The sequence below is a fragment of the Pezoporus flaviventris genome, unplaced genomic scaffold, assembly GCF_033815535.1.
Source record: "Pezoporus flaviventris isolate CSIRO_AGI_PZ_B2104156 unplaced genomic scaffold, CSIRO_AGI_Pfla_v1 ptg000031l, whole genome shotgun sequence".
Taxonomy (NCBI): domain Eukaryota; kingdom Metazoa; phylum Chordata; class Aves; order Psittaciformes; family Psittacidae; genus Pezoporus; species Pezoporus flaviventris.
Genome location: NW_026892579.1, coordinates 65,244,529 through 65,265,407, shown reverse-complemented (window position 1 = coordinate 65,265,407; position 20,879 = coordinate 65,244,529). Strand labels below are relative to the sequence as shown.

Genomic DNA, 20,879 nt, shown 5'->3' with positions numbered 1-20,879 from the left:
TTAATATTACTGCTGCAATATTCATTAGAGCTTCTGATAGTTCAAAGTGTTTACCTTGTATTAGAAACATCGGGATTTAAACAGAAGTTCAGACCCCCAGATCACAGCTCTCATGTTTATGTTTTCACATGGTCACTGAACAATAACTACTTAAAGGGCTGTAGAGATTTCTGCCTCGTCAGCTGACTTCTCCCTCTCATTTGGATGCTTTGCATTTATCATAAAAATAAACAATTTGGGGATTTTCAGTGTATCTATCTCTCCACACTGTATGGAGAAGAAGTTAGACCCAGCACATTTAGTTTAACCTTTATGGCCTTGTTTATCCACACTTGAATTGTTACCATGATCTCCACTGTCACCAGGAAAATGTACAGCATGGTGCAGAAGGCTGCAGCTGCAGTAGGGCAGGAGCCCTGTCTGCCTCAGCCTGGTTAGCTCCATTTCCCCTTGGAACAGCACTTTTCATGCCTGTTGTGTCCACAGTGCAGTCCTGTTTACATTTTTTCCCCTTCAGTTTCTGGAATTTTTAAATCATATCTTGGCTCACTTCGAGTTTCAAGAAATCCCATTGATAGGAGACTGAAATTCTCTTTTGTCTGTCTTCTAAATTCAGTGTAAGTTTTCCATCATTCATGACACTTCCTTTCTGGGTACAGATCATTGTCTTAGACAACCATGCCTGGAATCTGTTGCTCATAACAGCTTTAAGACTGAAAACAAAAACATACTGCTCTCTGAATCATGTTCCTATTATTTTTGTGTTAGCTTTTAGGAGCTCCTTGAAGGTGTATTTATTAATACCTTTTTGAGCCTTCAGCTGAAGTTATCCTGCAGTTGTTCTATCATGAGGTCCTGGCAACCACTGAATTGAAGATAAAACATCTCAGTAATCCCAAATAGTGGTTTGTCTTGGCAAATATCACCTTTATTTATGAAATGTGAATTAACGGAGAGCCCTTATATTCCAAACCTTAATTTCTAGTTGAGAGTTTAACTCTCTTCTGTACTTAAAAGCAGAAGCATCTTCCTAGTGAATTAACATGATACAGGCATAAAAGTGGCTTTTCCTAAAGATGTAGGTGGTGCTTTGCATGAAACATAAAATAAGCAAATTAAAAAACCTCAGATCTTCCTTATTCCAGGAAGTTCCTAGGCAGTGTTCAACTCTTATAGGCACCTATCCAAGGTTAGATACTAGAAGAAATGTATTAGGCTACTAAACCAAAGCTTTTTCTCTCTGTCTTGGTCTCTCAATACCACCATTCTTTGCTATGTTTTATATTTGCCTGCACTTTGAGGTTCCTGGTATTCCTGTTTTTCTTTACATTTCCATTAGGCACCTCTGCCAGGAGTTCCCAATCTTTTTATACATGGTGACTCAACTGGGGAAATCCTATGCCTGAAGAGAACTGTAACCAGGCCAGAGAGCTGCTGAGGCCTCAAGTACCTCATCTGTTCTTTTTCCAGGAAGCCTTGCTGATGTTTTTAAGTGAGAAGAACTTGGGTGTAAGTGAAGTTTTCCTCTGAAAACTGGTTTTCCCTTTGAAAAGTACTTTGTCTAGGAGACAGATTGCCCTTCTCCAATAGTGACGGCCACTGCCCAAAAAGCAGTTAGCAGAGAGTGAGGCACCACCTCCCTCCCAGGCACTGTTGGTTTCAGTCTCCCTCATCTGGGGGATTTCCTGCATAAACAGTACTTGGGAAAAGTTAGGACTGGGTTTCAGGTAACCCTGTGCTACCTGCATCCAGATGACAAAAGCTGTAGCACCCAATACACAAACAGTTTAAAATAAATAAATACATCTGGCTTGAGGGAGGGTTGTTTTTAATGAAAACATTTTAATCTATTGCAGAATGACTATTTGATGTACTTGCTGAGTACCCCGTTTGCACATGTTACACTGTGTTCCGTTAAAAAGACTTAGTATCAATACAGTAACTTACCAAAATCCTTTTATCCACTGAGGCGATTAAAGTAAGGCTAGAGACTGAACCAACACTACCTGTCCAGAGTGCTTAAAGTTGATTCAAAGTAACAGCATCCTTTGGCAGATCAACATGATCCAAATGTTCAACAGAAATCAGTTTGCAACCAGGCTCTAATACTGTACAGTGCTCAGTAACCAGCTGCTGACAGCGGAGCTGCTTCTTCCTCGTCCCAGCTTGAGAAGTTAATTATCCAAGGTTGGAGGCCAGTCAACATCAACAGACTGAAATGCAGGGGAAAAAAACAAAGGCAAAATCAACAGACTTGATATTTTACATATATAAAGAGATTTAGTAGCACGCTCTATGCTTGTCAGCACTAGGTTTATAGTGGAAAGAAACAGTAAATAAATGACACTGAGGAATGAGACGTGGGACGTGACTAGCAAGAACCAGTGGCATGAAACAGCCACTTCTTTCTGGTTGCTCTGTATGTGTCTGGAGAGAGCTTTAAGAGCCGGGCTTTCTTCATAAGGCAGAATCACAACTCTTTATACTACTACTGGCCAGCATCACTTCATGGAGGGCTGCATTTACAACATGTCCAGATCTGTTAATGAGAAACAAGGACCATCTCCACCTTCTACACATGCTGCATATGGGTCATGACGCTGTGAAAACAAACAACTTGTGGACTGATGCCACAGAAATATCCAGGTATTGGGCAGTGCAGGCAAGGCTCGAGTAGAAAAGCATCGCCTGCCCCCAGATCTGCCTTCTGAGTAAGGAAAACTAGACTAAAAGAATAAGTTGTCGTGCATTATGTGCAAGAGTCATCTAGGCAACATCGTGAACAGTTACCCTGACTGTTAGTTAAAACGGACAACACACGCCTGACACTCTATTAGAAGCAAATGTCGTAATTACTACAGCTTGGATCATGTCTTGCTTCCCTGAGGCTACATCTCCACTTCCCTTTGGGCATCAACTTGTTGCTCCCCTTCTTCCAAAAGCAACACACCCAATGCTTCCACGGTATCACCATTTGCAATCACAAAGCAGGGATCGCCCCACAGCACATTAAACATCTTGGCTCCAAGACTGCCTACATTAATCATACCTACTCCTCAGCTAATCTACAACTGCATCAAAGGAGTAGGCTCTTAGGCTGAGCTAAAATGCATTACTAGCAAGATGACTAATTATTTTCAAGTCCCTAAACATCTTTCATAGTTATGTCCAATAGCTGCAGTGACACCTATCCGTATGAAAGTGATACTTATCAGTCTGAGCCCCATCAGGTGTTCCTGCTTTCCAAACTAACTCAAGTGCCCTCTGCAAGCTCTCCTTCTCTATTATCTTACAAAAGATATGCAGAAAACTGCAAGGCTGTTATGCAAAATGTAACACGTGGGCAGCTCTCCTGAAGTACATGAGAACAAGCATGTTGATCAATGGCTATCTGAAACGAAAGCACGTGTTTTAAATGAACCTTGCCAAACCATGACGTTAAGTGTTAAATCCGTATCTCTACATACATTCTTTTAACCAAAACAAATTCTGGCTTTTCATTTGATGCCAGCAAGTGAGCAGATATAATTTCTTGCTGTGTTTGAACCAGCACTGAAAAAGGAACTCAGATCTCTCCTATTTTTCAATTTGAAAAGAAGTGATGTGCTACATGTAACATGGCTAAGCTCTGTTCCAGTGGTTGCTAATCACAAGTGTCATCAATTCATGGGATGTCTTCCCATCCCTCCCTGCATGAATTAAGCCAAGGAAGCCTGTCCTGTGTGTCAGCAGGATGCAAACCACTATTTTTGCGTTAACAGCAATTTTTCTATTAGCTGTGGTAGATTTGGTTAGAATAATTCCACTGAAAGCACCTCACAAATGCAACTACCTGACTAATTTCCAGGAAAGATAAAGAACAGACAACTTACTTCTACATCCAGCTCCAGAATGTCAGCAGTTCGGTTCAGCAGGGAGCCAATATTGGGCTTTGTTCTTCCAAAGTCTCCGTGCACAAATTCTTTAATGTAGCTAGAAATACTGGCTAAGGAAAGGTGTGTTTGCCACAAAGAAATCAAAATAGTGCCTTTTTCTACTCCTAAATCCATTTGCATTGAATAAACATCCTGTTAATGCCATATCCATCTTTAAAAGACTTCCTCATTCTTGGCTTTTGACTCGGATGCCAAAACCTGCACTATGGACCTACATTTTCTATTTCATTCCAAAGCGAGTGGTGACAAAAAACTCATTTATGACAAAAGTTGCTAATTTGTAAGTAGCAGGAATCTGCTGTGCATTAAATATTGTGGAAAAGCTTATTTTCTAAGGTGAAAAGTTTTCAGTTAAATTAGAAAAAGCTTAAGAGTATCTATCTTTAACCAGTATATTTTTATAGTTATCACATACTTTAACAAAGTGGTCATCACAAAAACACATGCACATGGAGATAGTATTGCTGAATGAAAGCCTGAATGTGAAATTAAGCAAAGATTAAGCAGCAACATATGAGTGTTGAAGAGCAGAGACTTAGAAACACCACAGTGATAAAAGCAGGAAACTTCCCATTACCGAAATGACTCTCATCAGCAAGCTGTAAGCATTGTGTAACAGCTTCTAAGGATACGTTCCTGCCTGAGTCTTCAGGTGCAGGCGAAAATGATGCTCGTCTATGTACTCAGACCTCATGGTGTGAATGATCCTACATCTTACAGCAAGAGGCCTCCTGTGAAGCACCCGCAGAGGGGTCTTCTGGTCGAGTTTTAACTCCTGTTACAGGAGGTAACAAAATAAATGAGGAAGGAAATGTGCAACATACAACACATATTGTAACAGTCGTGTACTGTTAAGCAACCACATCTCTTTTATATTGTATTATGGTAGCTGAGTAATCCTGAGGCAAAGCTAAGTTTTGCTGTGTTTATCAAAGGAGCTAAGGACAGCCATCTCAAAGGCTAAATGAGAAGGCCTCATATGAACACAAACTAATGGAATCACAAATACAGAGGAATAACCTTGAAATCTCCATAGTCCTTTGCTGGAATGACTCCAGGATTTAGAAGCTCACTGAGAGCCTCAAGGCAATCAAAAACCTAAAAAAATCCCACCCACAAAATGCTTTGTCTAAACTACAGCCAAGCCCCTAGAAATAAAAGTGAGGGAAAAAAGCCTAAATGAGATTAGATCTCAGAGCACTCTTTTCATTCCCCACCCCCTTTCCCAAATGAGATGCAGCAGTCTGAAAGGCAACTTCTCAGGGAGTGGGCATGCTAAGAAAAGAGCATCACAACAGTTGTCTCCCTGAACTGTAATGGCTCAAACCCTTACTTTGAGAATGATTTAATGGCCAAGACCCATAGGGAATGGTGCAAGACAACAGAAACTGAACAGCCTTCTCCATCAGCAGCATCTCCCTAACCAACACTCAGAGCAAGCCCTCATTGACCCAGTGTGCTGCTTCCACTGAACACTTTATAAGGCTTCTTTGCATTATTCACCACAGACATTGCAAACTCCTTATTGCTGCAGCTGTGGAAGAATGACTTTAGAGCCTGCAGAACTAAAGACCTCCTCTGCTCCTTGCACTGCTGCAAAACACTATCCAAGGTAAAGAAAGGGGTGCAGGTGCCAGATTTCCCCCTCTCCCATTTGCTAATTTTCGTATTTGGTCTACAGGTAGGTCAACATTATACAGTAATGTGTTGGTTTGGCTAACAGCCAGCCAGCTGTATTGCTAAGATGACAATGGAGAAGTAAGGAAGACTGAGAAGGGAGGTATGAGAGTCCCTATAGCAAGAGAAACCCTGATGATAAAAACACCAAACCCAGAGAAAGAGATATGCTCATGGGTGCACATAAACTCTCCCCTAAGGCACCAGGACAGGTACTATATAAATTAGCAAAACCAGCTACCTTGATATCATCTAGAAATGCAATATCTTCTTTCTGTATTGCTTTCTCTGTCCATATTAAGGCACTGTAGGTCTTTGTCTTCTCCTCTTCACCTTCCTTCATACGACCAATTGCCTCTCTAAACAAAAGAAATTAATTACTCCCATAACATAAGCATAACTGTATAATGCTGTGAGCAAGAATGCTTGCAAAACTCCCACAGCATCACTTTGAAATCCCTTGCCAGCGATAATAAATACTGACCTGGTGACAAGCTGTAAATCTCGAACCTGTATTTTGTCTGAAGAGGTATTAATTGTCTGTGATATTTAAAAAAGAATCAGTTAGAAAACCTGCTCAGTTAGAGCAGAAACACATGTTTTATGAGTTCCAGGAGGTGCAAATGATTTACCTGCTGAAGCCTCTTCATTTCCTCAGCAGTAAAATGTATTCTACGAGGATTCACAAGCTCAATTGCAAAGGGCCTTCCTGGCAACATGCAGAGTCATAAAACATAAAAACATGTTGTTCTAAATTAACGTCTGGATTTATGCAGGAAGGTTGGAAGGTGTGAAGATTGTCTGCTGTTATGCAAACAGGGATAGGACTTGTGGGTTTAGGGACGTAGCATCAGATGGAAGGAAAGAAACAAGGGACATTTTTTTGGCTACTAAACCCCAGTATCAGCAATAAGTGCAAATTAAAACTTCCCAGAAGACATCTTGTACAAGTCTGTGCTAATTAAAAAATAAAATAAGAAAAAAAGTTAATTAGCTTATTTTCTGTCACCTACAGCAATGCCCAGGTGCAAGATGATGTTAAATCCCGCTCCCTCCGCTAAACATCTGTTGCAATAGCTGCACTTTCTGTGCTCAGGGCCAGGGATGATCCCTAGTATAAGCAATGCCAAGAACTACATTACAGATCAGACAGCAACTGGAACACATCATTGTTAATTTTGACTTTTTCTTTCCCCTCGTCCTTTGGCTGTAGCAGCTTCAGCATATGGGAAAGCAACTGACCTTCCTAAAGGACCCAAGTTCAGAAAGGAAATAAGGCCTTCTCCTCCCCAGTGACAGTGAGGCAAAGTAGGACCCAACAGAAAACAAGACAGGAATCAGTCTGATGCAAATGGTTTAAGAATAGGAATAAAATTCTTCCAACAAGCTATGCATTTCCATACACTTGTGCAGCCAAGGACACTGAAAAAGGCCTTCTCTTTCAGCTGGATTTATGAAATGGTTCAGTCTTTGGGAATAAATACATAGATACCACTAAAATGTTTCTGAGATTGAATTTTAGAGCATGCCTAGTCACACACTTATACACTTAGCATTAGAGCTATTAGGGTATCTTCAGCTGACCATTTTGTGTGTTTCTGTGTTTCACAAGGGATGTTTCAAACCTTACCATTGCCTAGTGTTCTTACATCCACATCTTCTCTTCCAGAGGAAGAAAAATTAAAGCCTACAACAGATTATAACAAGGCAGGTGAGATCTGATTTTGCATTTTTAACACTCTACAGCTTTTAAAAGGTGAAATATTTTCTTCCTGAACTTGTTTGCAGATCTGCTTTGAAGAGCTATCTTTATAAAATGAAGCCTGCACCTCAGGAACAAATCTGAGACAGTTACTGCTTACTGATGCACAAGTGTCTTGAAGAACATTCCTAGTTCCTTGGCCTGAATGAGACTGTGCCAACCTTGAAACTGTCCTAAAGTAAAGCAGTACAATCCTATAGGAATTCCACTTATTAATTGCGTTAATTTCTTATCCAGATAATTTAAGTTTATGAATAAAATCAAACTGAGCTGTCTTGCTCCAAAACACAACCTTTTATCCTAAAAACACCCGATAGTTTCTAAAGATATCAGAGAAATTTCTGCTGGTCACATATCTGGAGAAAAGAGAAAGAAAACTCAAGTCCAAACTGAAAAGCGACCTCTGCGTATTTGGGTTTTTTTCATCTTTCAAGCTACAAAAATGCATTGTTGGGTATTTAATTTCCTTCACCATATCCCCTCCACCTTCAAGCTTTGCCTGGGAGGGACTCACTTAGGTATGTCCACATCTTTCCTGTACTGGGAAGCCAAGAACTGGATCCAGTACTCCAGATACGTCTCTCCAGTGCTGAGTAAAAGGCAAGTAAAAGGCACCTCCCTTGAGCTACTGACAGTCGTCTTTCTACTTGTTTATATCTCTTCTCAACATTACTGCCCATGCACTACCACTGTGATAAATCTGCAAGCTGGAATCAGGTGTCACATAGTACTGTAACCATAACATTCACATCATCAGATCAACTGAGGAGCTATTTTAGTAGGATAAAAGACTGCATCTAGTCTCTCACAGATCATAGATAAAAACCGTTTCCAATTTTTGACTTGGAAGGATAAAAGTTGCATAAGGAAACATTTTTTTTTTCCATTACACTTTTGTATTAAGTGAGTAGCTACTAAGAAAAAATATTTATGATGAGAAAACATGTCGAAGATACTTACTATCTGCTTTGAATTCTGCCATTAGGTGCTCTGAAATCAGCTCTTCCACTGAGGATTCCAGCTTCCGCTCCCCATCAATAATCCACGGAGTCTGAGGTAAATTCCTTGAGTATTTGTTGTATCTTCCTGTAAAAACCAACTATGTCACCTGCAATCATTCTAAACCAATGGACCAAAGCTCCAGTATTTCACATTTCGTTTTCACTGGAGCCTTGTGAACACAAATTTAGAGGCTTAAACCTGCTGTGCCTACAAGAGTTTCAGACCCCAAGATGGCCAGCTTAAAGGTAGACTTGGAGCACCTACTTTTGCAGTCATACCTTCAGGCATAACCACAGAAACAAACTGTACAGAGCCTGACACAAAAGGGAATGAACCCCAGAGGCTCAATGCCTAGTCTGAGTCAATTCTGAATGGAAAAAAATGGGGTTTTAATCAAAGCATGGTCCTGAACCAGCCTCCTGTGTGCCAAACTAGTGCTATACATATGCCCATCCACCAATGCATACATGCCCCAGCAAGTCCCCTCACTCTCATATTGAGTTTCAACCCAAGTTCTACCATTGAATGCTTAACAAAAGAAACCCAAACTGAAGTACTTTGGCTAATTACAAGGAAAGCCATGTGAGCCAAATATCTTAATAATAAACCAGCATGAATTTCAAGAACCTTGCGAAGTTGCCATGCAAAGCAGTTGCCATCCTCTGACTAATTCTGGTCATGGTCTCATCTTATGTCCCGCTAGCATGCTGTCTCCTGTGACATAAAGACTGTTATAACTAAAGACCCAGTCTGACATGGATGACCAAGATGAGCTTTCTTATTGACAAGTTTTGTAAGAAGTGAAAATATGCACAAAACAAGGAACTCAATCACAAAGAACAATGAGTAAACCCCTGCACAACAAGTTTCAATCTGAGACCTTGCATATACAAAATGAAGTTCAAAGCAGCTGTGCATATTATATTGTCCCTCTGTCACCTCAGTTCTTTTGGTTTTCAGTATCATATTTTCCCATTTCTAACAAGGTTTCCTTCTTGCATTTTGATCTGCAGAAAAACCCACACAAACAAATTGGGGAATCTGACTAATACTGTTTCACTGGGGCATATAATGAAAGCACTATGACTAATCACTCAGCTTCACACTGCTAAATTCTCTTTCCATAAAACGGAAAAAGGAAAATATTATTTTTTTATCTCTCAACTCCCCATTCTAATGATTTTAGTTTTTGAGCTGAAGAAGAGTGAGTTAAAAAAACAATAGGTGTTTCTCACTTTGACAGCTTTTTCTGAACCCTTAAAATAAAACTTGGGGGTGAAATCATCACTAAACACCACAGATAAGGTCAAGAGGGCAATACCAACCGTGAAACTGTGCTTGCAAATTAAGATCACATCTCTTTTAATAATAGAAAAATAACTGCACTGTACTCAATAAATTCTATTCTGGATTTAATTCTTCAAAAATTAGAGAGAACATCCTGTCTGGGGTTTCGTTGTTTGTTTGAGCGAGCTATAAACTATAAATCTCAAAACCAGTATTAAACCACATGTGGAAATCTAAGTCTGTCTCCCTCTCCACACAGATGAATGCTGACCAAACCATTCAATGAAGCAGCCTAAACCACTGTGTTCGGAAAAGGCTAAGAGACACTGGATATCTTGGATTCATGAAGATGTACATCTAACTGTTCCCTCAGTGATTAAAAATAAGAAACAGGTAGGTGCAGAACATCAGCTAGCCTGCCATTAGAATATTCACTTTTGCATTTTTTGTTTTCATTTTGTGCTTTTTCCTTTATTCAGGATTTGTACCATCCTTTTAAATAATATGCTGAATTTAAATTGCAGGGTTATATTTAAACCAGTGGCTGTTTGTACAGAGGAGTAGGGGAAGGGTAGATTCTCTTGCAAGCAGGTAATAGAACAGTTGAATCATCTCAACTCAGGACAGCAAGTGTTGTTGCAGTACCTGCCTCACCCAATTATTTCAGATGTTATCTTGGTTTCGAGTGGGGGAATCTAGAAAGAGCTAAGCTTTCCAAAATTTAATCTTTATTAATCCCATTAAGATTGGCAGGTTTGGATGGAATAACATGAAGATAAATCCAAATAAAACCTGCTTCTGGATAAACCCACTCAATGAGCAGAGAAAGTTGTTTTAAGTATTCACATCACCCTGTGCTGTCTCTAGAAGAGAAAACTCTTCCATCTCTCAAAGCAAATCAATGGCAAGGAAAAGCAGGCTATTGCTAAAATATCCAGAAGGAAGGTGTGTGCACACTGGGAGCAGCCCAAGTGACATGCTCCCCTCCTGCAGCTCCTACCATGGGAACCCTACCTTGTCTCAGCTGCCTGCAGTTCCTACTCCTCTTCAACCACATTCCACCACAGACTATCTCTAAGCTTAAATTCACAGTGTAAGAGCAGAAAAACAGCTTTGATTTGAGCCTGTTATCTGTAATTTCTAACTTCTGACAAAACCATGTCTTCAGCAAAGGCAAGTTTAATTTCTTCCCCTTTCAAATAAGCCCACTCTTGGATAGAGCACGATTTGTTTCTGTGCTCCTTATACTTCAATAAAGGAATCAACAAATAGCAAGAACCTTCTGGGTCTCATCGCAGTATTACAAAGTTATGTTTAAGATAATACAGCAGCAAATAAAATGGATCACTTTACCAGCCACAAAAACCGCACCATTATTGCACTGAATTTCCAGAGCAACACAGAGGTTCTTTGGTGAACTTGGGGGACATGGAAAATGCCTGTGTAGAAAAAGATTAAAGATAGAGTTATACTAGAACATGGTGGAGCATCATCATAGCAATAATGGCATGCAAGATGATGACTTCAGTTAGACAAAACACAGCTATGGTGTAAACTCAGTATTCACATTAAAAGGTAGAAGAAGAAATGGATAAACATTAAACAAATCAAAACCACTAAATCATGGTTGGGAATCAAAGAAAAGATTTGATTTTTGTGCAATTAAGCACAGTGAACTACAGAGTAAATGTCTGTTGATGTCTTTCCACTGCTTGTGATTTTTACCATACTACAGCACTTGGTGTTTTCTTAAAACTCAACTCCTAACATTTTGGAAATATGGGAAAAAGTCTTTCTTGTAAAGAGAAGCTTGCCTTGTAAACTCTAATGTTCAAAATACAGAAGGAAGTTCCATGATTTCTAAATCTCTTTTGCAGCTTTGGGGACATACATAAGATTTTTAAATGTAAACGACTGGCAATACTACAAGAAGCTGTTTTCATTTCTAACTGTTCTAAATCCCATGCCAGCCCAGAAGTCTGCAGTGCTGTACTGCCAAAAGCACCGAGCAGAACTGCAGCTCTCTTGACTCACAGTTTCTCATTCTGAGTTAACCAACCAGAGAGGAACTTCTACTAATGGGAAAAAGCCCATCATCTGTGTCATGTCCAGTTATATCCATCCTCTGTATCTTCAGCATTTTCATATTACCCCTTAATTAAAAGACCTGGAATGACATTCTATTACCAGAAGAGGAGAAAACACAACACATTTTACCCGGTAAACTAGAGAATTTCAAGAATTAAAAGTTCTTTCATAGACATCTTACCACTACTTACCCAACCTAATATTTTCATCCCCATCCTAACTCTATACAAAAGCACAATACTAAGAACTAGTTTCAGTATATACTTACTTGAGAAAATCCTCTTCTTTTATCTTCTCTAGGGCTTTTATAACTGCCATTCTAGTGAAAACAGACTGTACAATGAAATAAAAAAAATGAGTCAAGAACTAAGAGAGGCTAAGAAAGGATACGCTAAGGAAGAAAAAACCCTAAAGCATGCACACTGTAGGATTCTCACAATATAGTGTTTTCGCTTGTGTTTTATGTTTTCTTCTACCTCAAAGCAACTCCATATGAGTAAGAACTCACCATGATCTTGACCCTAATTTTAATAGGGCAAACAGCACCAGGTAATTTTGCCAGATTCTGTTCAAGTCACTTTACTCACAACATGGAATCAATACGACTAATACAGCTGACAGACTGGAACATAACAGTTATTTAGTTGTACAACTAAGATTTGCCCCTTTGTTTCTAGAAGACAGGTACAAACTGTAGTATATGTTTGCTCAGTGCTTTTACACAGAAAATATAACAACACTTTCTGTCTATAGTTACTGTACACTATATACTTCCAAATAAACCTACTGCAACTCCTGAGAATATTCAATTGCTAAGCCTGATTGTTGGTTAGCTGAAAGAAATACTATGCATATCTCTGGAAACTACCTTATTTCAGAAGATACACAAAAGTAAGAACAAGAAAAGTTCTGAGGTCCGAATTTGCAAAACAGGTTAAAAACAGAATCCTAAATCCATGAACATAAACCTAAAAAAGGTTTACATAGAAACATATAAACCTAAAAAACTTTTCCTGTCTCAAGAATTAAGTATACCTAAGCCCCAGCTTTTATCTTGGTGAGAGCAGATAACTAGTTCTTCCCCAAATAAGACTGTTGAGTAGGTATCTGTTTATGAAGTTCAAAAGTTCTTTCATACTCAGAACTAAGGGCTCTGAATGGTAGGGCTTAGCAGTTCCTGAACTGTGGAAGGCAAGCAACTTCAGACTCCCGAGCTGCATCAATTCACAATGGTGAACAGATAGTCGAAGTAGTAATAATAGTACAGTAATGGCAGGAGTCACAACTACCATCCTCTTTGCATAGCCAGGTGCTCCTGTTGATATCTCAAGTGAGGCTAAGGCAGAAAACACAGAATTTAGGTTTCTAGAGCAGGAGAAACAAGTGTTGTAACAGGTGAGGTGGAATCCTGCTTTAGGAAGGCTGAGGACAGTAGGTCTCTTGGTCAGCTATGAGATCAAACCCTACTATCCAGGGTTTTATCCAGTCAGGTTTTGAAATCCTCCAAGGAGGGACCCTGCACACCCCATTTGCACAACCTGCTCCACTGTCAAACTGTCCTCATGGTAAAAATGGCTTTTCATATCTACTCTGAACCTCCCATTTCAACTTACTTCCACTGCCTCCCATCTTCCACCATGCACTGTGATGAACAGCCTGGCTCCCTGCTCTTGATAATCCCTCTATTGGTAAGAGATTGAGTTGGGTCCTCCCTAAAGCTTTCACTTCTCCAAGATGAAGTCCAGGTTCCTCAGCCTTTCCTCACAGGGCATGTGCTTCAGCCCCCTGACTTGATGGCCATCTGCTGAATTTCTGATTTAAGGATGGGGTGGTTTTTTTTGCAAACTGGATTGGGGATTTGGAAAAAAAAAAAAAACTGAAAAAATTGTCCCTGTCTGGGACAATTTAAATCTTTGCTCTAACATACAGTTCCTGGATGCTTTCAGGATAGCTGGTCTTTCTCCTTCTAAGCATAAATTAGAGATAATAGCACTGCCCTTCCTCGTAGAACAGAGGAACTGTAAAACCCTTAAAGTAGCAGCATGTTTAAATAACTGTCTACAGCAGAAGACACAGAAATTTTCACTCAGAACCCAGTTTGTATAGTACTTCTCTGATTAATACAGCCCTTGAAGCTTTAAGCACAACTTCTGTGTAACCATTAACCTCTGCTGGCTCTTCAGAGCTGATATTTTTTGCTCTAGGTTCCCCTGCATCTTGTTGCCTGTGTGGTTTTAACGGCCAGGCCCTGCTGGTTTAGCTCCTTACTTGAGATTTTCCCCCTTCTAAAGGAAAGTAATGCAGCAAGCAGTGAGTTACAACAATACAATCCTTCTAAAAAAAGACTTGCATTTCTCAGTCAGGTGGAGTAGAGCAGGCAGAATTCCTGGGTAAGACTGCCTCTGTCAAATGTCAGGAGACTCTTCACCAGAAAGAATAAAAGGCCTTGCAGAGGCTTCTGACAGAAGTTACTTGTTCTCCCTCTGATCACATCAACTGTCCTTATATCAGTTTCTCTCCAACTGTTTTTTTACTCTTACACGTCCTCTTTTCCATCAATGAGTGTGTGCATGCTCAGGGTCTGCAAGAAGTGGCAAGGTCCCTTTTCTTCCCTCCCCTTCTGCAGACGCAGAGAGGATAAAACCATCCTGCATGTATTGTGTCTTTCGTTCAGGTCAGAGGACATGAAAACTGCAGTGTGATCATTTTCCTCTTGGCTGCGGAGTCTCAGCTTCACAATGTGACTTATCTGAACAGAGAGCTTGAGGATCATCTTTTATGCTACTTTTAATGCATGACAATCAACTTCCTAGATCTTCAGGAAGGTATTTACAGAGAGCATTCCTAAAATTATGGCCTTCAGGCAGTCTGGAAAATGAATGACCTAAAGAAAAGCACCAAGCTCTTAGTTTTCTTAAGCAGGGACATGTTAAGTGAATAAAGGAGACAACTTTATTTTGAGACAATAGAAAACTAGAGAGATTTCTGATGAAGGAAAACCAGACATTTAACACTGACTGAATACTGAGGTTAGTTCTTCATTGTAGCTACTGCTGTGAAATTCTGAATGTCAGAAAAGAAATAGAACAATGATGAGATCCTACCTGTTTGTTCTTCGCTGGTTTGAAACAGTCTGGACAGGCTGTGGCTCTAAATAAAGAAATCAAAATTAGCTGGTACTCTTACAGAAGAAGAGGAAAATAAACAGACTTAAAAGCATAGCACATACACAGTCTTTTACCAATGCGTCCCGTATCTCACTTCCACAGCTTAGCACAGAGCAGATTTTACAATTAACTTTATCCTAAGCCACAAGTGGCAGACGGTGTGTGATGCCTGATCTAGAGAGAAGTCATGGACAAAGCTGTGTAAGCCTCTTTTGCTCTGACACAAATGTGTCTCAGCTTTGAGATGGGATGGAAAAGCACACAAGCAGTTTAGCTGTCAGTCCGTTCCAATCCTTCTCCATAAAGGTCATGATCAATCCATGCAAGATGTGCTGACATCTTGAAATCTACACTTGCTGTTCTTTCACAATCCACACTACAAACTAGAGGTTCAAATTGCTTCTTTTGGATAGGAAAATTCATTACTAATCCTGGGTGTTCAATACCATTTGTGCTTTGCCTCTTCAAAAGGAAACTACTGGTTGTTTCACGAAAGTGAAAGCCAAGTGAGTGAAACACTTTTTCTGAGTACTGTAGAGGAAGTTGCTGTTCCTATTAGTGGATTTCTATGTATGCAGTTAGAGATGATTTCTAGCCTCCAACACAATTTATCAAGTCTTGCTGGTACTTCTCAAAGCCTCTGTAACTACTTTAGACTATAAGGAAGCAGGCCTGTCCTCTTGTTTTTTGTACAAGGAATTTGCCTGACCAGTTTGTGACACAAAGCATCCCAAACTCCCTCTTCCACTATTTCAATATCACCTTACCTTTAATCAGAACTCTCCAAATATAAACTATCAAGAGCCAATTCAATCTTCCATGTCAAACCCAGCACACCTACCTACACATAACTCTGGAAGAACAGCTTGAGAGATGAGAAATTGCACACACACTGTACTTGGAAACCTCACCCCAAAGCGTACCTGGAGGACTTCTCCAGCTTGAAACAAGATCCTACTTTGCTTCCACAAAAAAACATGACTGTCATTACTAGAGCATGACAATTGCCAAATTTACCCTATTTACAAAAGAAACCAAACCATTGCCTCAGAATATGCCCAGAGCCAGCCATTCAGAGGCAGAATGCATTGACACCTGAGAAGCTACTATGTAATTAAATTAGGTAACATGCTATTACTTCAGAAAAATGTCTATTAAAACCTTAATTACTCTTTAAGTATGCTACAAAGAGAAAGCAAATAAAGGGATATTGTCAGGTCACATGGAATAAAGCTGAGTAGTTGGAATGTGGAATAGAACTTCTTTACAGCTTTCACCACTATAACTACTCCGCTCGGAGCGCTGACATTGGCACCGTGACATGCCCCACATGAGTACTTTTGAAATGGCACAAGAAGTATGGGTGAGCTGAAAATAAGAGCTGAGAGGTTCCAGAGAAAGGAAAAGCACTACAGGAAACAAGAGCTGATCAAGTAAAATGAAATATATAAGAACAGAAGGGTGCAGGATCCAGAAACACTTGAATTTTTACAAGACTGCAGGTACCATTATTTAGAATTGTAGTTTGGCCTCAATAATTTCTCCCCCTTTTGCCCACACCTGAAGAAGCTGGAAAGGAAAGATGTTCAGCAAACACTGGTAATCCATTCCTCCAAATACCTTGTCTGTCATCAAGCATGCATTCCTCCATTCCCCCAAACTGAGTTAAAGATGCCATTGATGAAAACCAAGGAGGTGGCAAATGGGGCATTCAAAGATCACAGACTGCCAGAAGGGGTAAAATCGGGGAAATATATAAAAGTTGCAAAGGAAATCTGTAGTCTCAAGAGATGAATTTACTATGCAACAGAGAAGTCTATGCCAAGCTTCTATCTATGCTAAGATTTAACTTGCAGTAGGGCACAAGTGATACAACTGAGTCAAACTCTGATTTTCCAAGAAGCATCAGCAAATGGGAAGAGTGAACCTGATTATCCAGAATGTACTACAGAGTTTGAGAAATCAGATTAAATGGCAGCCAAATTCACAGAAATATTTTGCTTCTTTCTGTATAGCAAATATCCAGCTGGGCCAGACCAAAAACTATGTGTAGTGATCAGGGAACTTCTGTTTTCATCAACTAGCTAAACTGGATTAACTCACAGCCTTCCTGCCCATGCACATCTCCTATAAGAGCAGGAAAATATGCTCAAAAGACCTTAAAAGATTTCCCCACCTGCATGTTTTGAGTTTATCTTTATAAATGACACAGCTATATGGAAAAGGGCTGAAACTGAACAACTTACCTGAATGTTCTCCTTCCAGCTGAAATTCTGGATTACCCTTTATTGGCTTTAAAGCACAGAATTATCCAGAGATTGTGTTACCTTAATTCTATCTGAATATGAGGAAGTTTAGATGCAGCCCCTACTGCAGTTTATAAACACAGCATATTCTCATCTGTAGCAAATCTGAACCAACAATGTTGCACAATATTTAGATAAAGATCTTTTGTTATTTATATAAAAACTTACAGGAAATGGCACTCCTCATCTGTTTCTGGGTGAGCGAAGACCACACTAACTTCAAACAAGCTCTAAATTGAAAACACAAAAGAGAAAAGCAGAAGCTAAGAGGTTTTTACATAAACAGGGAGGATATTCTCAAGCATCCCTATTGTAGGATTAGGAAAACAGTAAAGAGGTAGGCAAAGGAGAAAGTAACCCATTTATTCTACAACAGCCTCTATGTGTGCCGTAATAGCATTTGCATTTCTGAAGTAAGCAAAGATTATCTGAGAGCACTTCAAAACCATGAGTGACCTACACATCATAGACAGCGGCCCCATTCTGTGCAGGGGGAACTGAGTCAGAGGCAGTGTATGCTCAAAGCCTATTACGGTCACTAAACTTCACAAACCTTCAGGGAGAGCAGTGCATAGCATGGAATAAAGATAAAACCCTGTAGTAGTCACCACTGTAAAATTTTGTCAGGGGCTTTGTTTGCAATGACTGAATGGCCTTGGGGCAAAGAAAGGCAACATGTCCTAGTGGAGTGACAGCTAGACCAGAAACTCTAGTGTAATCTCAGTTCTAACCCCAATTCCCTCTTTGGCCTTGGGCAAACAACACTCATTACTTCTGTTATTCAGATACCAGAATACCTCAAGAGGGCTATTGAAAAGATTGGCTAATATTCAAGAGCCTTGTAGATAAAGAGCACTACACAAGTAACTTTTATGGTACAATGATGTCTGGAGTGGCTCAGTGCCTAAGCACTGTGGAGCTTTTGCTAACTTGGTATGCGGGAAGTTTGTTTCTTCTTGGATCATCTGCAGGATAACTGAGTTTTTCTTTCTTCACTAAGACAAAAGGCATGCTTTCAATTAGCACTCCTGGGAAAGGACAATCTGTAATTATAATGAAAGCTGACAAATTAACCTAAAGACTAAATGAGCCTAGTCCTGGGGTCAGTTTTACGGCAGAGGACAACTTAAAACTGCAGACTGCCTTGTCAGCAGGAATTTTACCTTCAAGATGAATGCCATGTTCAGCCAATGCATTTCAGAACCATTTTAAGGTTAGTCAGAATCTGGAAGCTGAAAACAGGGTCTGAAAAAACATTTCTATTGCATACTTAGAGGTATTGCAGGTTCCAACATGCCTATCTCTAGTATTCACTAAAGTGAACAAGGACCAGTATTTCCTCTTTCAGTATGTTTCAGAAATAGTATGTTAAATTCTAGGGATAAAATGTAACAACCTGAACAATTTATCTCACAGAGCAGTAAGCGTTGGCAGTAATAGGAGAGCAAAGAAGGAACCTGTGAACATTCCTTAGCCTATGGAAAGCAGAGATCCTGAAAAATGAGAAAACTGAAAAAGTCTCATTCATAAAAGGAGGGTATCAGCCCTAGAGCAAGATATTCAGCAAAAGACTGTGATGGTTGCAGAAGATGCAACGATCTATGTGTACAAAAATGAAGATTGGACCCCTCTGTATGAGATTTAGAGATCTCTGCTAAAGACAGCTTCTCCCCTGTTTCCCCCTACCCTGACTGTAAGAGCAGTGCAATTTGTTTATCTGTTAATAAGGGAAAAACATATATATACCCCCCCTTAAGTGTATATATATATAAGGTGTGCATATATTTTAGTGTATAAACACAAACACATACAAAAAAGAGATGAAAAAAACAGAGAGAAAAGTGTTATTTATACACCTTTCCATCAGCAGGAACACCCAACTCTTCAGACAACTGGGGATGAATAATCCACTTATAAGCTTCTTTCAGCTGAACAATGTCATCCTTCACCAAGGAAAGGCCCAGATTTCTGAATAACAAAGAAATAATAACTTGCACAGGGGTCTGTCAAACACAGATACATGACACATATATTGCAAGTCAAACTTAAGTAACTAGTGCCAGGTAAACAAGCAATGCACAAATAAAAATGAACTAAAGCACTAAGCATACATACCATGGCATGAAAGAATGAAATGCTGTTCCAGAACCTCTGTAACAGCATTAAATTTTTGTATTGAATTAACAAATAAAGTGTTAAGGAAACATTATGGCCAGACCACAATTCCAAGTGTGACACTTCCCAATAACACATAAAACTCTGGCAGGGAGTAGCTAAAGGTGTAGCTAGTATCAGCTTAAACTCAAAGGCTGTGTTTCCTCCTTCCTGCCAGACTTGGATGCTGATGCTACACAGCATGGTAAGTAATATCAGTCCATTGATCCCACTGAATGCAAACCCTAATCCACCAAAAAACATTTTTCTCAGCCAGATCAGTGAGATGATCAGCTCTCCCAGTGGTCACATAAGCACTTCTGCTAACACAAGAAAGACAGAAGGTACACGCAGATGGAGGCAAGAGCCTTCTGACAGTAAATCAACATCTAGTTCAGCGTAAGTAAACTGAATATCTGGATCCTGCAGGGCAACACTTGTGCTGCTTGCTAAGGAGCCTCCTGTCCAGCTTCCAGCGTAAGTAGTATCTTATTCTGCCCTGTTTCTATTTACCAGTGGATTTTTCACTAAGATTTAAATATAGACTCTTTTTTGTTAAGTGTAAGAGAATGTGCACTGAGGAAACTCATGCCATAGCTCCATGCTCAAGCAAAAGTTGCAAAAGTCTTTCCAGAGACTACCTGGAGAAGAGCTGAGGAAGAGATATACGAAAATCCTTTGTTTAAAGGATTTAAATAGGTACAAGACTAGGCCTCAACTATTCTTTGCCTACAGAGAGAGAAGTTAAAAGGAGCAGATGCCTGTAAGGATGCCAACATATGACTTCAAACCACTTGTTTGGGAACTTACAGAGCAAAGCCCATGTCCTCCTATACAGATGGCACCAATGATAAGCTATGTGGGCAATGTTTGCCCTACAGGGTCTCATCCTCTCAAGCAATTTAATGAAACAATTGCTTTCAAGTTAGTCTCAAAGTAGGAACTGATTCATCATCTTTTAATCTGGCTCTCAATGAATATCTAGAAATGGTACTTCCAGCCAGCATGAATTCCACCAAAGACTACTCCAGTATCTAACTTTGAGACAAGTGGATTTCTTTCCTCTTGCCCGCAAAGGCAACTCATCTGTTCAAAAGGGCTCTAATATGTTCTCATTTGGCCAGGAGTAGGCATGTCCTGGAGCAGACAAAGAATCAAATGTTTAAATTTATTTCAGAACTCTGAGGTATAAAAGAGATGAGTCAAAACTAACTTGCACCCAGTGCACTAATGTCTTTCTTGCTACACTATTCACTTTTCACTATTATCTGACAATTTTCATTCACTATTAATGTAAGCTAAACCTGATATGGTGGCAAAACGAAGAGGTCTGTATTTCACTGTCTTCATGTACAAGATTCTGGCTCATGGCATCATGGCACCTCTCACGACCATGAAGTTAACGCAAAGCTGTACAGTTGGACGGACAACCTACACTCCCAGTTGAAATGCCATGGCCTCATAATCACACTATGAGGCAAAAGAGATAAGAATTTCTAAA

The 20,879-nt window shown here is 39.8% G+C and overlaps 1 protein-coding gene across 4 annotated transcripts in view; it reads right to left on the bottom strand.

The window, feature by feature from the left end:
• Positions 1–1,807: 1,807 nt before the first annotated feature.
• Positions 1,808–20,879, bottom strand: part of PUS10 (pseudouridine synthase 10) — a 31,408-nt gene continuing 12,336 nt past the window's right edge. For 2 of the 4 annotated variants that reach the window (XM_061461623.1, XM_061461622.1), the window contains 13 exons: positions 19,081–19,192; positions 17,393–17,454; positions 14,856–14,901; positions 12,020–12,084; positions 11,017–11,102; positions 8,335–8,460; positions 7,243–7,299; positions 6,245–6,321; positions 6,097–6,152; positions 5,854–5,971; positions 4,568–4,710; positions 3,873–3,972; positions 1,808–2,213 (listed from right to left, as the gene is read on the bottom strand). In XM_061461623.1, the coding sequence (XP_061317607.1) occupies positions 2,175–2,213; positions 3,873–3,972; positions 4,568–4,710; positions 5,854–5,971; positions 6,097–6,152; positions 6,245–6,321; positions 7,243–7,299; positions 8,335–8,460; positions 11,017–11,102; positions 12,020–12,084; positions 14,856–14,901; positions 17,393–17,454; positions 19,081–19,192 (1,087 nt within the window). In that variant the 3' untranslated portion in view covers positions 1,808–2,174. The remainder of the gene's footprint in view (positions 2,214–3,872; positions 3,973–4,567; positions 4,711–5,853; positions 5,972–6,096; positions 6,153–6,244; positions 6,322–7,242; positions 7,300–8,334; positions 8,461–11,016; positions 11,103–12,019; positions 12,085–14,855; positions 14,902–17,392; positions 17,455–19,080; positions 19,193–20,879) is intronic. The other 2 variants (XM_061461624.1, XM_061461625.1) reach the window with 2 other exon arrangements.